General features: G+C 37.6%; 1 protein-coding gene across 9 annotated transcripts in view; it reads left to right on the forward strand.

Moving 5' to 3' along the window:
• The window catches only part of EPS15L1 (epidermal growth factor receptor pathway substrate 15 like 1), a 47062-nt gene that overhangs the window by 11612 nt on the left and 9034 nt on the right, over nucleotides 1-26416 (forward strand). For 3 of the 9 annotated variants that reach the window (XM_064469787.1, XM_064469795.1, XM_064469794.1), the window contains 15 exons: nucleotides 34-191; nucleotides 630-786; nucleotides 1534-1596; nucleotides 3201-3286; nucleotides 3690-3762; nucleotides 4295-4456; nucleotides 5279-5476; nucleotides 5756-5920; nucleotides 8409-8535; nucleotides 8656-8706; nucleotides 9095-9231; nucleotides 10273-10333; nucleotides 10720-10802; nucleotides 12262-12394; nucleotides 25038-25243. In XM_064469787.1, coding sequence (XP_064325857.1) covers nucleotides 34-191; nucleotides 630-786; nucleotides 1534-1596; nucleotides 3201-3286; nucleotides 3690-3762; nucleotides 4295-4456; nucleotides 5279-5476; nucleotides 5756-5920; nucleotides 8409-8535; nucleotides 8656-8706; nucleotides 9095-9231; nucleotides 10273-10333; nucleotides 10720-10802; nucleotides 12262-12394; nucleotides 25038-25243 — 1860 coding nt within the window. The remainder of the gene's footprint in view (nucleotides 1-33; nucleotides 192-629; nucleotides 787-1533; nucleotides 1597-3200; nucleotides 3287-3689; nucleotides 3763-4294; nucleotides 4457-5278; nucleotides 5477-5755; nucleotides 5921-8408; nucleotides 8536-8655; nucleotides 8707-9094; nucleotides 9232-10272; nucleotides 10334-10719; nucleotides 10803-12261; nucleotides 12395-25037; nucleotides 25244-26416) is intronic. The other 6 variants (XM_064469789.1, XM_064469791.1, XM_064469788.1 and 3 more) reach the window with 6 other exon arrangements.

The raw sequence follows: 26416 nt of genomic DNA on the forward strand, positions 1-26416 counted from the left end.
TCTTCTTTTGACATATAAAACTTTGTTTTACAGCCATCTGTGAACTGGGTAGTACCAACGTCTGAAAAAGTGCGATACGATGAAATTTTCTTAAAAACAGACACTGACATGGATGGTTTTGTAAGTGGCCAAGAAGTAAAGGATATTTTTATGCATTCAGGTCTGTCTCAGAATCTCCTAGCACATATATGGTAAGAATTCCCTAGTAGCTGTATTTTTTGTAACTTGCTGATTTGGGAGGTCAGATTATCCAGCCAGAATTGTGATCCTAACACTAAAAAAAAACCCACAAGAAAAAAAAAACAACCACAACTTCTTTTACTTGTGCTTTTGGGCCGTACTACAATACGTGGGCTATATGGAAAAACAAGGGAGAAAAAAATCCTCCCTTCGCTTTGCTGGGCAGGAGGGGTATAGGTCAGTCTGTGAATTGTGATTGTTCTAGTTCTCTAAATATTTTCTGAGAGTAATGCTGTTCTGTTCAGTTAAATGTCTAATAAAAGACTGCTCTGTTTATGGAACTCTTTCACTAGAATAAGCAAGCTCTGATGTATATGTGTATTTCAGGCTTCTTGGTAGAAGAGAAGTAAGCTTTTCTTTTTTCTAAGTATGAATCTATTTTTTACTAGGGCTTTGGCAGACACAAGACAGATGGGAAAGCTAAGCAAAGATCAGTTTGCACTAGCAATGTATCTCATTCAACAGAAGGTCAGTAAAGGGATTGATCCTCCACAAGTGTTGTCCCCAGACATGATCCCTCCCACAGAGAGGAACACGCCCATACAGGTAAGTCACTGATTATTTGTAGAGAATACTGAGTTTACGTGCTTTGAAAGTAATGGGCTCTAGAATGAATTTTGTAACTGTTTTTTTAATACTGTGGTAAAGAATTGCCCTTTTTTTCTTATGTCCCCTTACAAAATTCTTTACCATCTGAAAATATACATAGATTTTTAACAACACAAGACAGTGACTAAAGAAGAATGCAGTAGAATGTTCTGTAAAAAAAGGAATAACAACACTGAGAAATGCCTAGCATGAAAAATACTCTTTTGTCATAGAGAAGGGTTTGATTTCTTTTAAACTTCAGGGAAACTGCTAAAAGCAACTCTTAAAAGCTGGTTTAGTCTGTCCCTGGTACCAAATTCCCCATGGAAACGTAAAAATTTTTTTTTTTATGGCTAAATGAAGAGTGATGACTTCCTAGTTTCTAGGAATTGGTGGTTGATTCATCACTTGCAGCATGACAGTCCATAGTCCTTATCTATTGCTGTTAATACAGTTCTACTGGCGCATCTAATCTTTTACTGAACCCGGTTTTGTCCCTTTCCTCAGTAGTAGGTTACTGTATTTCTGAAATTTAAATTAATAAATACTTCTGTCATATCAATACATTCATCCTTTCTATAAATTACATAGTATTTTCCTTTTTTTACTTTCCCTAACCAGAAGACTTTTGAGCCTCTAAATATATTTTACTTGTTGCTGTTGCTCTGGTCCTTTTAAGGTTTTTCCTATATCCTTTTTCTGTAGACTCTGTCAGGTTACTTGACCTCTGTAGGAACTGAGATCTCAGCACTAACAGAAATGCGTCGTGTGAGTAATTGTAATGTCCAAAAGATGCAAATTTGTTCATGTACACTACTTGTAACTTTAAATAAGTTTTTATTTTTACATCTTCCCCTGTCCCTTCGCTCTTGTGTTCAGTGATGCTTGCTCTTGGCATGATGATAATGTCACAGTAGTGTGAAGTTACCAGTATTGGCTGTTGACCTGGTGATATTGCTTCCTTCAACAGTTTGAGATGCATTGGTCAGTCAGGAAGCTCTTTGGCTGGCAGCTCAGGGTCAACATGTTAAAGTTACTTGTGTACTAGTTCTCTGAGGCTGTGGGCAATAAATATACCTTGGTGCAAGAGCTTTAAGCTTCCCGTTATTTTCAGTTCATCGGATCTTTTTTTTCATCTACTGTGGTTTTAGCTGAATATAACATGAAATAAACTGTGTGTTACTGTGAATGTAGCAGATAAGTTTTCAGTTCATGTGGAAGAATGAACTGTGTTATCCTAAACAATGCAGCAGCTCATTTTAACTTATTTCATAATCAAATTGGGTAACACCTTATTATGATTCTGTACAGCACAGAATACAGGTCTCTCAGCAAATCTGTGTCTAGACTGGAAATACAACAGCAAATCAAAAGCTTCTAATATCAATAGTTTGAAGAATTAGTCTGGATTTTTGTTATTTATGATTGCTTCACGGCATATTAACAAAAGAAATGCTCATCCAACCATGAGGACGTAATGAACTTATTTAAACTGGATATCCACCGATTGTTTCTGAAAAAAATGTCGCATTTTACTATGCTATCTGTTTGTGGTTTGTTGGTTGGGTTGTTGGGGTTTTTTTATATTGAATAAAGCCAAACTTTCTGTGGTTATCACAGCAATCTCAAAGTGAGCGAAGTAAGCAAACTGTACTTTCTTCTTTTTAAAATGCTATTTAAAAATGGTAGGTCTCCTGATTGGTCATATTAGCAGTGAGTTCAGTGTTGCAGTTCTTGCTCAGTTGCGGTGTTTTGTTTTGTTTTGGGTTTGTTCTTTTTTCAAATAACTAGCAATCCTTTTTATATTAATGAAAAATTTTCTACTAGATGCTGAGATCCTTTCTTAAGAACTTCTAATAACAATTTTCTTGCCTAAAAGGCAAGGGATACCTGTAACACCTTCCCCAATCTATGCCTGAGTTGCTGTAGAAATGACCTGCGCTGCAGGAAATTGGGTATAACTGCAGAAATTGGCATTAATTTGTGGCAGGGCTCAAGAAGACTGAAAGTACAATCTGATTTCATTAAGTTCCCTGAAAGCTTTGCTATTGACTAGAGCAGAGCTGGGTTTTTAGTTTTCAAATTTTAATTCTACCGCTGCCTGCAGTTGATTCGTTGGTGTTGTGCATGTCCTTTAACTGCTGTGTATTTTGCCTATCCCATCTGTTAAATGGGCATAGAGAAAATTCTCCTGTCTCGCAGGTAGAATTGTGTGGCGTGCTCTGTGGCTGTTGCATAACAATTTGATGTCTCCCATAGAAATTTGCAAATGCAGATAATGAGGATTGTGTCCCACCGTTGTTCTCGGCCTTTGTAAAGGAAGATGTTCTGTTATGACTTGGCATTTTAATAGACTATTTCATTCTTAACAGGATAGTTCAAGTTCTGTTGGATCAGGAGAATTTACAGGGGTGAAGGAACTGGATGATATTAGTCAAGAAATTGCACAGCTGCAGAGGTAATAGTTGTGGACTGTTAACAAAATCTTGGGGTAGGAGAACTAATTAAGTACCTAATAGTGATGTGTCCATTACTTCTGTTTTGTTTTAGTCAGTTTATCATTACTTGTCACTGAAGTTGGTGGCAAATCTCCCACTGATACCCTACAGTTGGCCAGTTACATAAAGCCTGCCTGGATTCTACCAGGTGACTTTAGAAGATTGATTATGGAACAGATAGTACTTTTCAAAGAATAATTGATACATATACAGCTTCACTGCTTTAAAGAATATATCAGAATATGGGCTGGCATTTTCAGCTGTGTGGTGTTTCCAGAATAATATTGAATTGATTTTTTTACAGGCGCATGTGTGTTATATTATTTAACTAATTATGAATACATGTGCTTGTTCATTTTACAGAGAAAAATATTCACTAGAGCAGGACATTAGGGAAAAGGAAGAATCAATCAGGCAGAAAACCAATGAAGTTCAGGTAAAAACTCTGTTTATCATTATTAGTTTTCATTTTAATCTGAAATAATATACAGGGAATTAAGCATTCTTTCTTCTGTCTTTTCTTATGTTGCTTCTGGGCAAGTCTTTCTTCCTTTCTCAGGATTTTCTTCTAACTTACAGAAAGACCTTTATTTTCCTATTCTCCGTCAGAAATGTCTTCTGATGCTGGTTAGCCTAAACAGAAGGTGATACATGAACAGTTTGAAATGTCTTTTTGTTAGTGCTTGACTAACGCTGTAAATCAGGAAATGATTGTTTAGAGTATTGGGTTTGATAATTAGGATAGCCCGATTACATGTGCTCTGTCTCACGGTCTCTCTGTCTTGTGGGCACTGATTTGTTTCCTGATGCCTCATACAAGTTCCTGCAGAAACAAAACATATGCGTGCAGGGAATAGCCTATATGACATAGAAAATCCTTTGGAGTTCGCTGGCCTGTTTGTCTGTGGTTGATCACTCCTCTAAGACAACAGCTAAATGTAAGTTACAAACTGTGGATTTTTCCTCAGGAACTGCAAAACGATTTAGACAGGGAGACAAGTAACTTGCAAGAGCTAGAGGCTCAGAAACAGGATGCCCAAGACCGCCTGGATGAAATGGACCAGCAGAAAGCCAAGCTGAAAGATATGCTGAATGACGTAAGGCAGAAATGTCAGGAAGAAACACAGGTGGTGAGTGTACCTTAATTCTGGACCTGTTCAAGGGTATTGTGTCTTTTGTTGAAGGATATGCTGTTTCTTTAATGAATAAGCTTGCTCTGTTTATTCATTTTTACCATAAATAGCAATTTCCACACGAACACAGAGACCCAAGAAAAGATTTTGCAAACCTGAATACCTTTCATAATGGTCATAAATGGGGCGTTGAACCAGATGATCTCCCGGGGTCCTTTTATACATAAATTGTTATTGTTTCGTGCATACATGAAACATTTATTGAGAAGCATTATTCCTGACCCATGAGACAGTCCATGAGCACTGCAAACCTCGTCAGTATTATGAATTAACAGTGGGTTTTCAGGGGGATACAAATTGCCAATGTAGCTAGCGTGTTGTCTTAATGTAGAAACTTAGTGTATGAGGTCATGCAAGAAAGTGTATAAGGAGAGTCAGATGCAACTGTGTAATTTCAGTTCCTATAAAAATCAACTTTATAATATTTGATAAATATTTGAGTGGAAAAGGAGCCAAGTTCTGATAACTACAAGGCAGCAATCTAAGAAACACCTTTTAATTACCTTTATAAGTAGTGTGGTATTTCTGTCATTTTAAAATATTAATATTTCTTGGTTTTATTGAATGTCCTCTGTGCTTATATCAAGGATTTTATGTGACTAAGTAAGCAGCATGCAGTTCTTCATATTAAGTTCTTGTTATCTTCATTACGAGTTGATAGGTTTCTTTACAGCTTTCTATTCTTTGTTATAAAGTCACAGTTTATTAAGTTACATCTGTTTCAAATTTCACTCTGAGTTTTGTAATGCTTTGTTTCAGATTTCGTCACTAAAAATGCAGATTCAATCTCAGGAATCAGATTTAAAATTACAGGAAGATGACCTTAATAGAGCAAAAGCAGAGCTGAATCGCCTCCAGCAAGAAGAGACTCAGCTAGAGCAGAGTATCCAGGCTGGAAAAGTGCAGCTTGAAACGATAATCAAATCTTTAAAATCAACACAGGAAGAAATAAACCAGGTATTCACTGTAGTTTATACAAATTTTTTTTTTCTTCTTGAAAGGCTGAGTTGAACATCACCTGGAAAGATTACTTTTCAGAAGAGTTAAAAAAAGATACTGGTTCATTAAATAAGCCTTTTTGACTGGTGCTTAGTAGGTTGATGTCCAGTTTGAGTCAGGAAAAGTTCAACTCTGGTAGGGGGAAAATGGAACTGTCTGGCAAGCACGTTTAATGAGAATGCAGGAATGACAGTGTTACTGAACGTGTAACAGACTAAAGCATTTTTCACTGCTTAGGCAAGAAGTAAACTTTCTCAGCTTCAAGAGAGTCATCAAGAAGTCAATAAGAGTATAGAAGAATATAACGAAGCTCTCAACGGGGTTCACGGTGGTAGTCTGACGAATTTAGCAGACATAAGCGAAGGCCTTGGACAGACGGAAAGAAGCAATTATGGAGCTATGGTAAAAAAAAAAATTACTGTTTAGTGTATTTTACAATAATTAGGTTTGTGACTTGCACCTAATCTGAAGTAATTGAGATGTTTGTTTAGTTGGCTTTTGGTATGTTAGCAAATACCATGATCCCTGCAAGGTAGGAATCCCCAATGCAAGGCAGGGCAAAGATTTTAATGCTGGTGGAAAACCTGATTTCTAAGCTTTGGGTTAGATACTGTGCTAGGATTTTCTGCCTGTGTAACTGTAACATTTATGTATGGATATGTAAGCAAACTGTATTATGGAAACAAAAAGAAAAGGTCATGTGAACCCTGGATTTGTAACCTGTCACATCTTTAGTCTCTGGACATTGGTAGGACTTCATTTCCAGTTCAAGTGTTTTGGGTTTTTCTTACAAGTTCTCCATTTTACCAAGATGACAGCTTCTCTTGCTGTAAAGTTCCCTTTAATCATGTATTTCTTTCTTATTTCCAAAAGAAGCTATACAAATTTCTCCTTTGCAGTGAGCTGTGTTTATTATGTATTTCAGTAAAAACCATGTTCCCTTCCGAAAGTACATAGGTAGTTCTCTTCTGCTTAAAGTTTGTTGCGTTAATGGTAGGAGTCTGAGGAGTGGCTAGGGGGAGATCCTACCGTTGAGTCACGAGGTTCAGACGGGACCCCCGTGCTTTCTAAACTCCTTCTCCAAGAGGAGTCTAGGTGTGGTTAAGTCCAGTCTTAGTCTCAGACTTGATCCATAGTTTATTTCCACTCATCAGAATATTTGCTGTTAGTGACTAATTTGGCAGATACCCAGTTTAACACTATAGGGCCGGTTGCGTTCGATGAGAACTATCACAGCTGGATTAATGAATAGTGCAATTTATTAAAGCAACAGATGCACAGGTTCTTTGGATTACACAGTTCCAGCATAATTTATCTCATTTATTGTATTTTCTTCTAATCAGTATTTTTCCCTATCCATAAGATCCTTCAGTTCTTAAAGATTTTTCCAGTCAATTTCTTTCGGGTATCTGTTCTTGTTTTGGATGTTTAATAATACTCTAAATCACAAGATTTCTTCTTTTTTTTAAAGCCTATTTCTTTACTTTAAATATAAAAGTTGCATACTTGCTTGATTCTACTTGCACTTCTATTTGGTGGTTCCTCGTTAGGGAAACATATTTTCCAGAACCCTTGTAAGCACAGTATTTACTATGGGTTTAGTCTGAAGTTAAATATATATTGCGTACAGTGTATTAAATAAATATTCAGCAGGCATGCTACCTTTATGCCCTGCTTTACACTTTCTCTGTAAAAACAAAATGCTCCGAAGAAGAAAAGTGTAGATTTAAAAACAACAACACATTGAGGGATGTGGTCTTAAGACACTTCAGTGCTTGCATGGCTTGCATAAACCTTATGTTTAATTTCCAGTGGAAACTTCCAGATGTTTCTCTTGCTTGCAAAACCTAAGAATCACTTACTGGAATAAAACCCTAGTATATGTTCATAATAAATTTTCTAAACCATTGTAACCCTTTCCTGTTTCTTAATTCTTCCTTCCTCTTCCTCCTCTCCCCGCCTCCCTCCCTGCTGTTCTGAGAAGTATTCATTAAGAGTTCTTCACTTGCGTCTTGTAAAGGGATGAAAGAAATCCCGTATCTTTCTAGTGCTGGAGGCAGCGTAAGTGGGTAGTTGTCATTAGATATTTCCTACGTTAGAGTTGAATGGCTTTGATTGTCACTGGAGCTCTGTTGTACGGGTGCTGTATGCACATATGGCTATGGTGACAAGGACTGCTTTCATCAAAAAGACCCAAACCAGACAAAAAACGGTATGAGATGCAAACGAATGTGATGAAGAGGTTTCATAACTTTAGCAGCAAACTTTAGCTTAGTTTAGTTCATACAGGATTTTTTTGTAGCCTGACAAAGCTATAGGTTGGCCTCTGCTGACAAACCTCTCGATTATCAAAATGTTGGGGTGACACTTCCTGCCATGTAGTGCTTTGTAATGTGAAATCAGTACTTGGAGCTTTAAGCTCAAGAATGAGTTAACACGAAGCAGTCTTGAGTATGACTACTCAGTAGGAGTTTCTTGTGTTTGTAGACCACAAAGATTTGTGTGTCCTTCCCTTTTAAATAACTGTCTTACCTGAAGCCGAGATGTAAAATAACTGGGAGAGGAGAATTTTTTGGTAGCGTGATGGCTGGGGTTTTGGATTGGTTTTGTTCTTTAAGTGTTTGAGAATTGAATATATTAATATGAGAAACAGTTTAACCTTTTACTGTTACTTGTACTGTTATCTTTTGATGTTCTGTGTAGCCTCAGGATACGTATTTCTACTGTGTAATTACTTCTGCTTAGAAGCTGCTTATTGGGAAAGTTCTTTAGGAAGTACTTTTCAAGATCATTAACCAGGAACCAAAATACTGTAGAATTTCTGCTAAATCTGTAACTGAGCATTTTAATTGTGGTAAGTTGCTATAATGTTTTTCCTCTTAATTTTTAGGATGATCCATTTAAGAATAAAGCCTTGATGTTTACCAATAATACACAAGAATTGCATACAGACCCATTCCAGTCAGAAGATCCTTTCAAATCTGATCCATTTAAGGGAGCAGACCCTTTCAAAGGCAGTAAGTGACCAATGGCTTACCTGAGACCTTGAAGGCAAATTGTTGAGTAAATTACATTTTCACAAACTTTTATAATCTTGCTAAATAGTGGATAAAACATGATCTTTCTATTCTGCATAGGTGACCCATTCCAGCATGATCCTTTTGCAGAACAACCACCTGCTCCAGCAGGTAATAGCCCTTTTGATGACAGGACAGATGTGATATAAACCATTTGTAGCCAAACACAAAGATTTCCAAGGTTTCCCAGAGCTTCAAGGTTTTTAGTTTGCATGTGGGAACATAGAAGCCTGACAGGGTGTGCATTCAGGATCAAGATGTTGATAACATGCATGTAACTGTTCATTAATTCCGTAACCTTAATAGAAATATGTACTACTTCAGTTTTAGGGTATCGGTACCCTGTTTAGAGACTTATCTGGAAGTTTATCAGATTTAACAAATCATTGTGTCTTTTTATAAGAGAAATGACATCAGTGCGTATGACGTCAAATACAGAATGGTTCATTATGGACACACTAGGTGCTACATTCTATTTACCTTTTAATGTTCCTTATAGATCCATTTGGAGGTGATCCTTTTAAGGAAAGTGACCCATTTCGTAGTTCTGCCCCTGAGGATTTCTTCAAGAAACAGGTGAAGAGTGACCCATTTACCTCAGATCCATTCACAAAGCCCCCTACTTTACCCTCAAAGGTCAGTAATTTTTAAATCTACACATAATAGATTTTTTTATTATTGACAAGCTTATTGTCTGAAAGCTAAAATGAACGAAATATCACTAAATACTTTTCTCCTAACTGATGAAATAGGATTATTCTTAAAATTAAGTATGGATAGTTAAGGCAATCAGCACTTTGTTCTTTCCCGTTCCATGATTATTACGTATATTCACCATGAAGAAGCAGTTAGGTGGATTTTTTTTTCCTCTCTGTTGGAGTTCCAACCCACAGCACCCACTCACTCACACTGTTACCTCCACCCCATCGATGTTTCTGTTTGTGCAGTCACATAGTGCATCAGATCGAGAAAGTGATCTGGCTAAAGGATTACTGAGCCACCAACAGGCAGTAGAGCCAACACAGTGGAAGGACTGCACAGAACACCTTTGTCAAAGTATAGTCACAGTTCTTAAGCTGTCCGTATGTGTATGTGTGTGGTTGGTTTGGGGGGGGTATGGATCTTTTGTTTTGTTAATTAATCCTTTCCCTCACCCTTACGGCATTCATTCACTATTGCCACCCAAGTGTTAGAACAATATTCCAGTGTCAGTCAGTGGGAGGTTCGTTTAAGTCTTGCAGTATAGGTTTGTATTTGGATAACAGCAGACTTCTCAAACTGAAGAGCAACTGTAAACAGCATCTGTTTAAAAAGAATCGATATACAAACTCTCTGAATTAATAATAATGTAAATGCCTGACCTGAATATTCAGTTTCTGTTGCTTAAAGACTGAGCACTTCTGGGTGTAATTTCTTATTTTGCCCTGGTAACTAATATTGCTTGTATTTCAGCATGATCCGCTTTTCATTTGAATGTGTTTCCCCTGTAGGTGCTTGGTGTTCTGTTCAGTGCTGTCAATAGCCAGATGCACTAATAATGCACATTTCATATAATCAGTCAATTTTATCCTACAGAGTGGTCTGAAATTGGAGATGATTTGTCTTAAAGCAAGAGACTTTGATACACATAAAAAGTGCACAGCAGAACAATAATTATGTATATCTGTTCTTATTTAGCCTGACCCTTTTGAAAGCAGTGACCCTTTTACGTCTTCCAGTGTCTCTTCAAAAGGTCCAGGTAAGAAGAAAAACTTTACTCCTGCAGTTGAATAAGGAGGTATCTCTTTATGAAAGAAGAATCAAATGTTAAAGTTGAGAATAAAGGTGTCTTGTGAACTGTTGGCAAATATCAGTGTGGTCCTGTTATGGATTATGAAGAATAAGTCTTCATGTACATTATATACCTCTCTTTTTTCTTTTTCTTTTTTTTTCCCCGCCGTCCAAACAACCAGTAGAAAAACCTATCGTTTTATAGAATTCTCTTTTAACATCTCACGCCAGGTCAAAATGCAAGTGTTTTAATCGTCTGCCTAGTTTTGTACTTCATTGCACCAAACATTCCTCATAATTCTTACATATTATTTTAAATAACTTTTTTCTTTGATTTCCCTGTATCTGTTTCAGATCCATTTGGAACACTGGATCCATTTGGAAGTGGTGCTTTCAGTAGTGGTGAGGGATTTGCAGACTTCAGTCAGATGTCAAAGGTAAAGGTTACAAGGAAAGCAACTGTCTTTTTAAAAATACACGTACAGATACTTTTTTTTAAAGGTGTGAGATGATTGTAACTTTTCAGCTGACAACCCACTTTTGTTAGCTTGTGTTTTTTTTTTTTTTTTCCGATCAACCTCACCAGTTTCTTAGCAAAGCATTTTCCATCCATCTCAGATATTGCAAAGTCTTTCCGAGACCAGTAGATTCAGCAGGGAAAAATCAACTTTTCACAAGCATTTTCAAATACCAGAGGAGCAAAAGAAATAACTTACAGTTCTTATTTGTAAGAAAAGGTAGTTGTTCCAGGTATTAATAAATTTCAGTGTCCAACCTTCCTCTAAGTCCCGGAGTCTACTTCTTGGACACTTCATCTCTCATAGTATCCTGACTTGTCTCTTAAACTTTGCTGTAAGTACATAGAACCAGAGGAAGGTGGGAAACAGTGTGCTGACATTTCATAGCTCTTAACAGAGTTGCTGTTTCCTTGGTTTCTTAGTGTAAACTGAATATATAGGGCATTTCAAATAGACCTAGGTCCTTACCTCCTCAGCTGGACCAGTCACACTCTGCTGTTTTCTGAGATGGAGTTTGGAATTTACAGTTGACATCAGTCGCCCAAATTTTTACATTTAGTTCCACAATAGCACTTGAACACTGTAGAGTAAATGTTGACCAGAAAATAGATAATCAGATAATCATATCGCTTTGACTGATTAAACTTCTTGTATTTTTTTTTCCCGAACATTTCTTACTGGTTTTTGTGGGGGTTTTAGCTCTCCACTAGGTGGCAACAGTCCTTACAAATATTGATGTTTGGCTTGAGTTAGGAGTTTTAGCAAAGGTCCTACTGCGTGCAGTAGCTTTGCCTACAAAATTCCTCTTTCTTCATTTCAGGATGATAAATGTCTCTGCGTGGCATAATTTTTGTGCCTTTTTTAATCAGTAGGAGAGTCGCTCGCAAGAGCTAGCTGAATATAGGAAATGTTAAAAAATATTACGGAGTTTTCCCTGAACTTTTACAAAAAAGACAAATAGCTGTGTGTAACTTAAGTAAAGCTTGGAAAAAAGCTATCCATTCTGCAGTCTACCATGTTTTTCCAGTTTCTGTCATGGTTCTGTTTATCAGAGCGAAGGCCAGATTAGTATTGCCATTCATTGCCAAATAGTACAAAGCAGAGTTTTACTTCCTTTTCTTTTTCTCATCAGCTTTTTGCCAGGACTAAAAGTTCTAGAAGTACTTAAGTGATTAAGAGCATAAGTACTTTTGAATGTTAATGCAATCCTAGCACCTCTGTCAGAAGGCGTTAGCCTCTTACACCACTGACATAACTCTGTAAATCTGTCCTCATTTTTTGAAGTTAATGCTTTTACTTGAGTTAACTTGCAGCTTTCATGAAACAAGATATTCAACAATGTGCTTACCTTCTTTTCCTTTCCTTTTGCCTCATGTAGTCAGTAGCTTCAGACCCCTTTGCCTCCTCTTTTGGAGGGATGGGATTCTCAGATGACCCTTTCAAAAGCAAATCAGACACACCAGCATTACCACCGAAGAAAAATGTCCCTCCACGACCCAAGCCACCCAGTGGTAAGGAGGTTTTCTTTCTTTAATAGCCAGTTCCCCCAATTTTCTGTATTATATTGAACATAAGGACAGGTTGTCAGTCTTCTATCTCATGATCTTGTATTTCAACCGTGGAGGAAGGTATGGGATTATTGGTAAATTGGCAGAAATTCTCAGTAAACCAGACTGGAACTCTTCAGACTAGAAAACAGATGATTAGGGAGTGATGTGACAGATCTGTAAAATCACTTGTGGTGGGGAAAAATGGGGGTGGGGGGGAGGAATTTATTTTCCAAGTAGGGAAAAAATGAGATTAGTAAATGACACCTTCAAAATAAACAAAGGTTTGTTGTTATACGATACTCTATTTTTCTTTTTTTTTTTTTCCCAGAGAATATGGTGAGTGCAAAAAAGTTTAAATGGGCTTAAATAAGAAATAGATAATGCTTAGAATAAAAATCTAACAGGGGTAACAGGGTCTAGCCAAAGTACTCCCCATGGCTCCTGTGTTGCTCAGTGCCTGCAAGGTAGTCTGAAATATGGCTGCATCTTTACCTTGTTTTGATGTTCTTCCTGAGGCATCTGCCACAAGATACTAACAAGAACAGGGTACAGGGCTAGCTAGACCTGTCCTTATCTGTTGAGGTCTGATCATTTTTGTATTCATGCATTGTTGCATTAATTAAATATGAAACACTTTCTGAATATATGGCTTGTTCCTGCCTCAAGTCCATTATGTATAGAAACTCTCTTAGAAATGTATGAATCTCCTGCATTGAAAATAAGATCTCTTTTCATAGAGATTCAACTTCTACTTGTTTGCCCTCCATGGTGTTGATTTTCAAAATATTCAGAGACCAGTGAAACTGTTTTAAGAACTGAAGCCACTTAGAGCTGTTAGTTTCAAGTCTCCTTTTAACAACAGTGGTGTAGTTCAGTTAATACTAGCAGTTGGCTCAACAACAACAAAAAAAGCTGGATTCTGTTCATGAATGATATGATGAATGTTTATGTCTCATGACAATTCTATGTATTATTGCTGCTCTGGTGGAGATAGCTCCTCAATTTGTCAATTAATTCATAATGCAATGGGAAAACTGTATGGGAGGGAACGTAGTAATAGCTAACATGCTTCACTTTCTTATCAGGACAGTACAGTTCAAGAAGTATCTCAAGAATAAGAGTTCTGACTTAAGAATTCTGACAGTATTAGAAATACTGTGAGGAAAAAATCCAAGCTTCTTCTTTTTTATTATTTTTTTAATTATTATTATTATTTTATTATTTTCCACCAGACATGTGTGTCAACATCTAGTATTCTGATGTATCCACTGACAGTGTCAGGAAGCATAACACAAAGAAAACAGATCCATTATTAATGTCTCCATGTCTAAATATGTGGATTGGCTACCTTTCTGCTCTTGCATTTCAGAGCAAAGCATGTACCCTGCACCCATCCTGTTTATAACAGGTACTGTTGATCTGGCTGGTTTTGCAAACCAGTTTTGCTCAAACTAGCTCCTTGGATAATGTGAAAAGTGCTTTCTATTACCAGGCTATCCTGAAGATGTCATTAACTATCCCATAGATGGATCCAAGGTTTGGAAAAAATTATTTAATAGAGTAGACTTATAAGCAGGCCATTGCTGCAGCATTAGTTTGTTGCTATTACTCTGATTTTATTGCTCAAGAGATGGTGATGCACACTAAAACCCTGAAATCAAATAATGAGGTTCTGTCTAGGTGAGTATTGATGAAAATTTGTCAGGAAATGCTCTAGGAGTGTGGAAAAGTTCTTGAAGCAGTTTGTTCCATGCTTGCGTTGTGTGACTATTTTCTACTATTGAGGCACTAGAGAGGCTTTAGTAAGTTAAAAAACCCATAATATGTAACAGTGACAAGTATCAACTAATAGGACACAAACGAGTAAAAGCTGAAGGTAATTTTATTTGACATTGTGAATGGTGTCGGCTTTCTTTATTTACTTGGTTTTCAAGGAAGGTATGTAAGTGGCCATCTTTTGCTTTTTAAGAAATGTCTACATAAAATAATTTAGTGTTTAAAGGGCCTATATAAAGTTGGATGAGTCAAACAAATACTAAATATACCTGTATTATGTCTTTCATGTGGTTTTTTTCTATTTCTTGTTCGAAACGTGATTATTCCTAGCAAATACAGTGTGATAATAGCAGCAAAGATGAGAAATACGTGCCATAGGACTAGCTCACGTACATGGGGTTTTTTGGATTTATGTCTTTTCATTCCCTCTTTTGTAAATACTGAGGAATTTTGGAGGACATTTACCTTTAATAAATTGTTTTGAGTTTAGACGTGTGCACTCAGCCTTTAATCAGTCTTTCAAAAACTGTTTAAATATGTACCTTCCCCTCTTCATGGGAGACACAATATTTGTAAGGTTCCGCTGCTCTACCAAAAGCAAATGTTGTTATGATAAAATAGACTAAGGAGGAAACAAAGCAGGGTTTTTTTTAAAGCAAATGAGCCTCATGTGCTTATGCAGTTATACTCCTCCCTTCCTTCCACAACTAAGGCAATCTTCAGTGGTTACTTAAAGCATGAGAAATTATATAGTAATATACTGCGATTCTAGTAAGAGATACAGGCATGCAAGTGTGTGTTAGAAATGGGAACGCTGCTCAGAAAACAAACAACAGACAAGAAACTTCCGTTGTTTCTTACCTTTCTCATTGGTCTGTTTAATTAAAAAACAAGTAGGTGATAAAGATCTTGCTGAAGGATGAATAAATGCTAGTTATTACCAGACGAATCTATAGTTTGCCTTTCTCTTCCCAGTTTGTACTCTCTTTAGTAAAACTCTTATTTCTGTTGGGGGGCATATTTAGTATTGAAAAGCACTGGTATGGTTTGCTTGCATTTTGTTAGGCAGGTGCAATGAAGATCTAATGTAAACTTTTACTTGTCCTCAACACTCTACAGTCAAGTAGTAAATACTAATATATTTTGCAGAGCATTGAAAGCTGTCTGATTTCCCAAGTAGCTGTTGGTAAGGGAAACTATCAAAATCCACCAGGGATTGTTCCCGATTCGGTGCTTTTCAATATGCAAAGTTTTTTAGGAGTTACGTGACTTGCAAGCAGTATCCGATCGATCCATCGAGGTATTGCAGGGTGTCCTGGCCGATCAGGGTGCGGCCAAAGCGTGCCACAGTTGTCGTCTTGCCCACATGCCTATGTTTTTTGTCCAGATGAATGAGGAGTTGTGCATCAGGTCTTCTTTCTTCACAAAGACGAAGGCAGAGCAAACCTTTGGAACTGAACACAGGGTCGGGGAAACACTCAGACATAGCCTCTGTTTACCATTTAATGAAGGTCGGGTCAAAAGGCCTTCAGATGTACCTGGAAAAACCTCTAAAAGGAATATGTAGTTCAGATTAGCTGCTCTCATATAATGGCTCTGGAGACAGTCTTCATACTGTGCTGAAGGGAACCTTTCTGCTACTGCCAGCTTTGTCAGCAGCGGGATTGCAGTGGGTAATCATTGTCTGGCCTTATAAATCCTGACCTGTTTGCTGGCTGCTCGTAAAGTGAAGACTGGTTGGTTGTTTTGGTTTGTATGTTTGGTTTTAGTTGGTGTTTGGTATTTTTTCAAAGCTTGGACACTGAGAAGCAGCTACAATCTGCTGACTGTTAGCAGATACTTCAGTTCACAGCTGACTGTGGTTGTTACTATCTGGCAAGGATAGGCAAACACTTACTGTGTGGCATGGATTAGACACCCTTGAGATCCATATCTTTCCCTTCTCAAAAACTAAGGTTAAGAGAGGGGATGACAATCATGAAATTATTTCCTTAAAGTTGTATCTTAGGCTGAATCTCAGGCTTACACTTGTTCTGTTCTTCATAAATCATTTTCCTTTTTTGTCACTCCTTTTTGAACTGAAGCCTTTCAAGATCTTTTAGATGTTAGAGGGTCTTAAACTGATTCTTGCTTGGTCCAAGAGAAACTTGGTATGTTTGTTTTTCTGATTAAATGATCTTTTGTGTTTTTTCAATATAAGTGTTAAAAGGTAAGGTGCGGAATCTTTAAAGAGAATTGGAGGAAGGCTAATAAATCAGTGAATAAAAACAGAGAATGGCAAGAAGGTGTTTCAGAAGCAGCGAGCCTGGGTACCAGCATACATCAAAGCTCCAACTTATCTGTTACATGAAAAGATTTGAAAAATCGCTATCTTTGTCCCTTACCTGGTTTAAGATTCTTTTTAGGTTGAGAAAGATCATTTAAGAAAAAGCTCTTTAGCTCTTCTGACTAGCCTGTTCTAATAAAAATCCCCAGGGGAGTATGTGCATGTTCTTTCTCTTCAGGAATGTGTTCATAGTCCATGAAGTTCCTAATGGACATTAGGTTTCGTATCGTACAGGTCCTCTGGGACTTGGCTGAAGTCATTTGATGTTCACCAGGTGGTACTGGAGAACTTGAACGTTTCCTCGGAGAGAAGTGGAAGGTTCTCTATATTTATTGATGCTGTGTCTTGAATAATGCTCAAAAAGCACCAAGAATTATCCCGGTATAAACAAGCCCGAGCTTTGCATAATGGGCTACGATAAATGGAAAGCAAGACAGTATTAATTACTTACATTAACAAAGATAATAATAGAGTATGTTGACATGCTTAAGCAAAGGTGCCTGTTACAAGGATCTAAATTTCAGTGCAGATTTTTCTCTCAAGCTGTCCTAAAGCATAGCTAAGTCTTGTAGATGTATTTTGTCATAGGGGATTACCTGTAGTGTTCAGCACTACTGAACTGAGGGTTGCGTTTTATTTCTTACACTAGTTCTTGGATTCTGTAGGACTTTCGTGTAATTAAGAATTGAAAAAGTCTGAAAGAGCTGATACACTGTGAAACCTGTCAGTTAAAATGGTTTTTTACAGGTTCTCACAGGTTAACAATTATGTTTTCTGCCGTGAGCTGCAGATTGAAATCAGTCAGAGTTCACCGCTAACTAGTTTCTAGGTAAAAGTTGTTGATTACAAAAAGAGAGAAACAGATTTTTTTCTTCTTTTTTTTTTTTTTTTTAAAGTACAGGAAGTTGCTGTGTGGGTGTCAGTGATTGGGTTATAAGTAAAATTCAATGCTCTAGTGCTTTGATCGTGGGACCTACTGCTTTTGCCCCACCCTTACCACTTCCTTTAAATGCAGCACCATGCATTCCACATTGCGGTTATAACAGTACTGTTAACCAGTGATATTAGTGGAAGAACCTTCACCACTAACCAGTGTGTAACCTTCAACCTCTTCTAAATTTTTATTGCTTGCTTATAGTGGTTTTGACCTTTTTAACCTTGAAGAATATTAAAGTCCTAAACACGCAGGAAGAAAACATACTTTCCAATTTGAGTGTGCTTTCTTCTTGCAATGATTATTTAATAAAACCAATTATTTATCACTCTAGCTTCCTTTAGCCTGTGTAAATGTTATAATTTCTTAAATGCATTGTATATTAGTTTCTAATAGAGGTGATGAATATTGTACTAATAGTGAACTTCTTCCATGCTAATGTACTTTTAAAAATTCAGTGTTTCTTTGGGGTGCCAATACATAAATAGCAGAAAAATATCACACAACTTGGAATTCAAAGGACTACACATTGAATTTATCCCATATAAGAAATGAGTGGGTTTATGCAGCTGCTATTTGCAATCAGGTAGTAAAATAAGTTATATTGGGAAATCATTACTCCAGACTGCACACAGTGAGTTTGTCAAAGAACTTTGGCTTTTTTTTTCTGGTCCATTTGTTCTTTGTAGCTCTGATGTATGATGGCAACTGAATTTATAAACTGGCATTTCAGATGCAGTGGTTAACACCTTTGTCTTTGAGTGAAGGACTTCAATTCCGTTCTCACATAGTTTTTATGACTGGTAGGGGTTCTGAAAGGTCAAAAAATATTGGAAAAAGTGTTGAGAAGACAGGGGACTGACCAGCCTGCCTCAAATTAGGAAGTGTGACTCTGTTCCCTCAGAGACGTCTGGCTTGTGTGGAGCCCGGGCAGACCTCAGTGCGAGCACAAAGGTTTGCACAGTATTTATTGGGTGACTAGAAATTATTACCAAATTATAGTGATGATGATATTGATAGCAAATTTAACCAGCCAAGGTGTTGGGGTCCAGTATTTTTACCAAAACACAAACTGCAAATCTGCTAGATGTATTTTGCTGCCCCACCAATGAAGTCAGAAAAGGCCTCTACTGACTTAAGCAAGTGATGAAGTCCTGATTGTTTCATCTTGCCAGTTGGCAGAAATGATATCTCAACCTGTTGATGGCTTAAAAACATGAAAAGGGGGCAGGGCTTTAAGATCTATTAAGATCTCCAGGTCCTTAATATCTTATTGAACTAACCTGAAAACTCTTTTAGCATGTTGTAATCCCTCACCTACACAAATAACTCTGTAGTTTTGGGTGAGGGTGCGTTGCCCTTTCCTCACAAGTGTGGTTGCTGAAGATTGTTGTCAGCCCCAAAGCAGCTAGAAATGCAAGAAAAACTGACAGCCAACTCATAGAGCAGCTTTCCATTCTGTTCATATGGTGCATGGACCTTGGAGGGTGAATTTAAGATAGATTTGCCCACTAAGTGCTCATGGCTAAGAATGTATACTGAAAGAAAATATTCTGAAGGCAATTGAACTTTAGAGCTTTAGTGAGTGGGTGCCCAGGTGGGCTATGCACACATATTTCAGGATTACCTGGGCCTGGATTGTCTAAGTAGAAGCTCTAGTTAGACTCTGTGGGATGTCTTTTGCAGCCCTTGAACCATTTTAGATGCCTTTTACTACTACTGCACATGACCAGATACTTGATGCTGTCTGCCACCCCTATGCTTGCACGAATCAGAAGGGCAGTGCAAGCAGCTCACGGAAAGGCAGTGTTTGTACAGCCCTGTTCTGCTGCTGTCTTCCTTTGTATTTAATGCTTCCTCCTCCTTTATGTCAATGATAAATATAGTTCTTTTTCATATGTGTCACTTCTCTAAATCTAAGGCATTTTATGGTTTGACTGTTTTTACCATTTTAGACTTATTTTTCATCTATAAAGCAGTACAAGAGCACCCTCAGCTCCCATTGACCTCACGTTGACTACTGTCAGTGAGGAAAAAAGAGCATAGATCTTTGCTGCTTTTTGACTTGGCCATACAAATGTTGTTTCAGTAGTGTTTGCCTGTGCTGTGTTTCCAGTGTCTTGGTTAGATGAAAATTAAGACTTCACAGTTTGTTCAGTGTCTGTCTTAAAAAAAAAAAAAAAGTGCAAACCAAAACCTGAATGCTTTGTTGTGTGCACTTACTGATTTCGTTTCTTGAAAGAAAATGCTGCCTTATGAATACTTAGTATTTTAACACATCACATTTTTGTGGCTATTCTTTTTGGCCTGCACCATGTACAATGTCACCAGTGTACGAATTCGCACAGAAATTTGTGTGTATTTAGTGAGATAATTTTAAGAAGAAAGAAGCCATGTTAGGTGTAACAGATATAACCGGGAGTTATGAACAAAAGAAAGAATTACATTAAGCAATCAGGAAAAAAATTAAAATCCTTCCCTTGCATTTATTTGCATGGGCATATTCAAGTTGTGGGGATCAACCATTTGGTCTAGAGGAGAGTATGGAGTTCTCTTCTTTACTCATTGTATGATCACAGGACTGTCATGTTTATTTCTGAGCGGTACCACACACCTGTTTCCTTAGAGCTTCTTGAGTACCCAGGGTTATTCACAAGTAACACAGTGCCTGTTTACCTTTATTTTTTCCTCATCTGCAGCCGAGAGTGAAAAATTCAGCCTCAAAGTTTGTGACTGACAGGAAGACTTCTTTTTATTTTTTTCATGCCTTCTAGAAGACCTGACAGTTGCATTAGAACACAGGCATCCCTTGTTGTGTAGGATAAATGACTCATGGGTGGAGCACCTGCCCAGCCACAAACTAAAAATTCCATTCACGCTTTGATTCTGTTGTTTATGCTGATCTCTCACAGTAAAGATATTTCAGTAACGATTGTTAAGAGAGATTGTTCAGAATCCGTTTCAGAACAGATTGTGAGGCTGAAGGTATAACGATTTCTCTAACCTGACCTTTCAAGAAGTTTGTCGTTTTCAGAATATTTCTCTTAAGCTAAGGTTTGCAGAGTTACAGGCTAGCTCAAGGTGCAAATTTTGCAAATATTAAGCAAAAACAGTTTCGTGGGGGTTTTGCATAGGAAAAATTCTTCCTTCTGTTACTAAAAATACATACTGTGATTTTGTGCAAAGAGCTTTATTGCAAACGGTTGCATTTGAAATACAGTGCAGAAACAGCCCCTGTTGAGGACAAATACCTTTGAGGATTCTGTAGAAAACTGGTTTTAATTTTACTAACCTTCAAGCACATTTTGTAAAGTAGTAGTAACTTTTCTGTAAGTTCCTGAAGTTCACGGTTTATGAAAGTTTTATTCTGCACCAGTGGAAGAGCTGGATAATTTACCAGTGTGGTGAAAAACATGCTGAGTAAGTTAGGAATGATACATAAATTTGGTGAAGTGCCAAGAGAAAGATGTGCTGGGAGGCACCTTACGTGCTGCACAGTCTCCAAAGTTCTCTAGAGTAACACTTCCTCTGGCATATAGAAGACATGAGGGGTACTAACCCTGGCATTTGGTATTACGTGTTCAAATATAATTACAGGTACAGACTTCAGTCACACTATCACTGCTTATCCTACGTAGCACGACTCTGACTTCTTAAAAGCATATTTTTCACTTGAGAAAGTTTCCTGAAAAGGACTACTTTGTATAGTGAGAGTTTAAAGTCGTGTCATCTCAGCTCTGCCCTGTTTGCCTGTGAGCATGTATAATCCAGTCTTCAAACACATGAAAACGTGCTGCTGCTTATAAATCAGTAAGATACACTTCCAAGCAGAAAGTTAGGACCATTGCTGAAACACAGACAAAACTATACATGTTTCACTTCATTGTTTCATCATCAGTGTCTTGTAATTCAGTAAGATAAATTCTGTAATTGCATTCTACCAGGGAGATTGTATTTGCCTTGAACTATAGATCTAACCCTAAAGTTTGCTGTGGGATATGAAATTAGATAAACCCTTCGTATGGGTGGAGTTCACTATAAGTTAACAGCATTTACTGTGGTAAACCATTTTGTTCATCATCTCTTTTTGCTGAAGTGAGTCCTCGGTGTGGTTTGGGTGCACCACTTGGGTAACTGCTGAAACTGCTGTGGTTTCAGAATAGGACCTGTTTTGCTTTTTTCTGAACTTTTTTCCCCTGAAACTATTAGCAGAAAAATCAAATAAGTCAGGGTTACAACTGTTTGCCTGCACTTCTGCACTGCCATACCTCAAAAACGATGAGCAGTATCATGTAAAAATGTAACATTTTCCAGTGAATGCAGGATTAATGCAATCTCAGTTACTACTAAGAGTATATTTTGCAATATTACAGTTTTACCAATGTACTTCGGTTCAGTTGGTGACTTTTTAATGTGGTTTGGGTATTTTTGCTTCACGTTCTTGACATACTACACATGGGAATACAAAAATCTTTGTGTACCTCAGTAGACACTTAATTGCACTGGGAGACTCACACCTGGTGTAAGCCAGCAAGGATGTCAGAAAGAGAATTCTGGTGTCGTCGTAACTAGGTTGTGGCTAATAAATGAGTAAACTTGAACATCTAACTGAACCAACCAAACTTCTGCCAGGCCTCAAAACCATGTTTGCTGAGCGTGGCAGGATAAAACAAACTATGAGCAATGTTCAAAGTGTAGTGAAAGAGAGCTCGTTGAGGACTCCTGTCGTGAGTGCCAGGACTGGCATATTCAGCATGGGCACTGCCCTTAAAACTGCTCTGCAAGGAGTAAACCTGATTTTTCACCTGTTCTTCAAAATAACAAAATTATAGCCCTCTTCTAGAACATATTTAAAAAACCTGAAGAGAATTACACTCGGGACATAAACCGAAAATTTTAATTATTATTAGCAGTAACTCTAGTATTCATTATGACATTTCCTCTACAGCAACGTTATTCTTTGATCTGTTGTGAAGATGAAGCACGAGAAACCCCGATGCTCTTTGTATGCATCCTGAAACCACTAGGGGCTTCGTGCAAAAACATTAAACAGGCCACCTAGAAAAAACAGGTCTGCAGAGCAAATACGTTGCAAACCCTGCATTTTGTATTAACAGTCACCCATTCCACAAAGTGGTTTCGGCAACAGAGGATTTAACCTGAGAAAAGGGCAGCTTAAAATTGGTTATTTTCGCTTCTGTCAATCAAAATTGGTTTGGGGCAATATTGGATGAAGGGTACTAGGGGGGATTTGCTTGCTAGTACCTGGCAATAGAGGAAGGAGAAAAAAATACAGGCTCTTGTTTTGCCTGGATCTTAAATAGAAATGCAGATACTTTAATTCTCTTTGTAATTTGAAATAATTTAATTTAAAATAATTTGCTCTTTTATTTGGAGAATTACATACGAAACGCTGAGTTACTCATCTCTTCCAGGTTTGCTTAGTCCCCTGACACGGCATAGCTGTGACTGAAGGTGAGATCTCCTAAAGGTCATGGTCATGAGCAGGATGTAAATGCAGCAGGCCATTTTAGAGAGCAGAACGTGGCCTCTGTTGGTAGGAGAGGCAGTCTGAAACTGTGGTGAAGGAGGGTCCATGCTTGTGGGGAGAGCAAATGCTGCTGGTATTTCCTGTATATTTTGTCACTTCCTTCCATGGAGGACAAATCACTGGTCTGATCTGCCTGGCTTTAGAAGTCCCACATGTGGTTGCTGATATGGGTATCTGTATATCCTTGCCACATCTGTTAACCAGGATGGAGCATGTACTGAACCATGAAAAATAGTACTGGAGTGAACTTGTTTATCCTCCAGCATCAAGGCAACTAAACCAGTGTGATTTCTAGGAACCGTTTGTCAAACCTCACGGATATGATGATGGAATGCAACAAGTCCCCTAGGCAGTCTTGAGTGATCTTTACTTTTAAACATGCTACAGATTGTCTAATATAAATCTCGGTTAAAATCTAAATCCGTTAGCCTTTTCTTGATGGAAGATTTGCCTGTGGGGCTCGATCCCCTTGAACACTCTTAAGACTAAACCAATGCAGGTATATCTCCTACTGCATGTGTCTTGTTTTCTACGCCTCTTTCTGCTGCTTGTTCAGCTGTGGACTTCCTTGCTTCGTGTTTTCCCTGAAGCGCAGTGCCTGCAGGCGGTCACCGTCTTGTCTGAGGCCCAGGTCTGATGTTAGTGTTAATGAGATGAGAGTCTGCGTGATGCCGTCAGCTCCCCTGTAAATCTGTGCCTGGCTGAGTTTGAGGACTATAGGCTGCTGCCTGGGTTATTTATTTAGTACGAGTTTACTGATCTTTATTTCTCTTCTTTGACAAATGAGAATTTTGACAGATTTGGGCAAATAATGTTTAATATATGCAGTTGATAAAATTCATGAGCTCCTACCAAAGTACCTTCTGAAAAGCTATGGCCATGTCTTAGGCATGCAAAGTACATGCTCTGAAATGTGGAGTTTTGACTCCATTTCTCTGTGCTTTCCTCGTATGTGTATCCTGATGTGAATAAATGAAAAGATTCCTATTAAACTATAGTTCGGAGAACTAGATGTTTAAAGAAGATACATTATTTGCATTAATAAAGCTATGTAATTCAGGTGATTATGCAGGAAGTTGTAAACTTTTTTTTTCTTTTAAATATGTTTCAAGATTTCCCTTTATCATTTGTCAAATACACATTATAATCCAGACTGTTCATCCAAGGAGTATTTTCCCTGGAGGCCAAATTGTGTACCCGTTAGGAGCAATCTTTGGTTTTTTTTACATTTATCTGTTCGGCTATTTGACCTAGCGAAATAGTACTTTTTGCAAGGGGATTTAAAAATTAACCATTGCAACAAATAAAAGATACAAGCATTATTTATGAGCATATGCAATAGTTCCTGTGATTTCATTTGTTATTGGGGTGGAATATAAGAACAAGCGGCCACCTACAAAAGGTGGGCTGCACAGCAGGCACCCCAGGACAAGGTGATCTCTTAATCAGTCTCTTCCCTTGTACGTGTGGTGGTAGAAGGATAAACCAGTTCCAGGAGAAATAAAAAAACAGAATGTATGCATTCTGTAAAGTCACAGATAAGTTACTATTCAATTCTCTTTAACATGATTAATTATTTCTCTTTAGTGATATATGTTTTTAAGTATTTTGGGTTTTGTGTGATCCCAAACTTAAACTTGAAATGTCACTAATCCTGGAAAATTAACTAAAGTCACACTTGTCAAATTCTTCTGACCAAATGTCTTAATATTGGGTTTTATCGTTTCAAATCTTGATGGTATTAATATTGCAGTATGTGTAAGTAAGATAATAAATCGATGTAAATAAAACAACTGTTTGAGATTATTTGAATTGGGAAATGAATGCCATTATGTTTGGTTAAATTTTAAACCACCCCAGGAAGAAAGGATGATGCTAAGTGTATCAGCACAGTTTCCTATTTAAGGGGTTTGCATTGTCCATGGTAAGTAACTTCTCTTTTCTCCTTTTGTTTTTTTTTTGTTTGTTTGTTTGTGTTTTTTTTTGTTTTGTTTTGTTTTTTTCCTAAACTTTCCAGGTAAAAGTACTCCTGTAAGCCACCTTGGGTCTTCAGATTTTCCCAAGCCCCATGATCCATTCCAGCCATTTGGGGCTGACAGCAGTGACCCCTTTCAAAGTAGAAAGGGGTTTGGGGACCCATTTAGTGGAAAAGATCCATTTGCTCCCTCCTCTTCAAGTAAAACTTCTAAAGACTCTTCCTTGGGGTTTGCAGACTTCAGCTCTGTAAGTTAAGTTCATTGTCTCTGAGCAAACCACTTTCTGCTCTGCTTGCAGCAATCTATTGGGTTTTTGTTTTAACTGCAAACCTACTGTTCACTGGCTTCTGTCTCTCAGTACCTTCATGCTGTCCTCATTGTTTTTGTATTAATATTTCTGTAATAAAAAGGCATTATTTCAATAAAAAAGAAGTTTCATACTAAATTTTAAAGGGTTTACTTGCATTTAAATTATTTTAGTACAGTGTGCCTTTACTCACAAATTCTTTGTAGCAGGATCTGTGTATTGTTTTTGTTGCATGGAGGCTGTTTTGTAAACTGAAGATTTTAAAAACAATTGTTGAAAACATTCATATAGCAATTTCAGCATATCCTGAGAAGCAAATCCTTAAAGGGAAAGATTCCATAAAGTATTTGTAATTGTTTGTGAAAAAAGTTCTGACAATCCTGTCACAATGTTTGCTGTATATGATGGAATGTGGTCATAAAGATACATACACGAGACAGAGATTGAAAATTTAGCTGTTGAATTTTGTTCCAGTTACTGGTATTGTAGAAAAGCCCTTGTTAGACAAAGAAAACAAAATTGTTTTGTAGAACCCGTAGAGAAATGTCCATACTGCACTCCAAAAGACAGTACCAGAAGGTTGGAAAGCAAAGCCAAGCACCCATTTGTTAAAAAACACCAGGATTTCTAAAAGCCTGGCTTTGTTTTCAGTGCTGGCAGGTACGTTACTGAATCGGAAATCATTGTAAATGTAGTAGTAGTGTGGTTCTTATTGCTTCCATGAGTAGATAGAAATCTGTTCCATCCACAGCCTCAGGCTTCTTCCTCCTTTCATGTGTTTTTGTTCTGTCACATTGCCATGCAGTAAAATTGCCAACTTAATCTGTTACTTAACTCTGACGGACACAGTTCAGTGTTCAACAGGTGGAGATCTTTAAGCTGGATCTTTCAGGTTGCTTATTTTTAATGTTCTTTCCCCTAGTTATTAGTTAATAGTAAATGTGTATCACTTCCCTATTTGCTATTGTTAGCTGAGGTAACCTGTGCATACTTTTAGCTGGCCTCAGTGCTTTAATTTATCTATGGTACTGAAGACGTCAAAGTTGAAGATATTCTGTATGCTTTACCACAGTCAGTTCTAGCCTGTTGAATTTGCACAGTTAAATTCTGTGA

Source organism: Phalacrocorax carbo, chromosome 19 (genome assembly GCF_963921805.1).
Source record: "Phalacrocorax carbo chromosome 19, bPhaCar2.1, whole genome shotgun sequence".
Taxonomy (NCBI): Eukaryota; Metazoa; Chordata; class Aves; order Suliformes; family Phalacrocoracidae; genus Phalacrocorax; species Phalacrocorax carbo.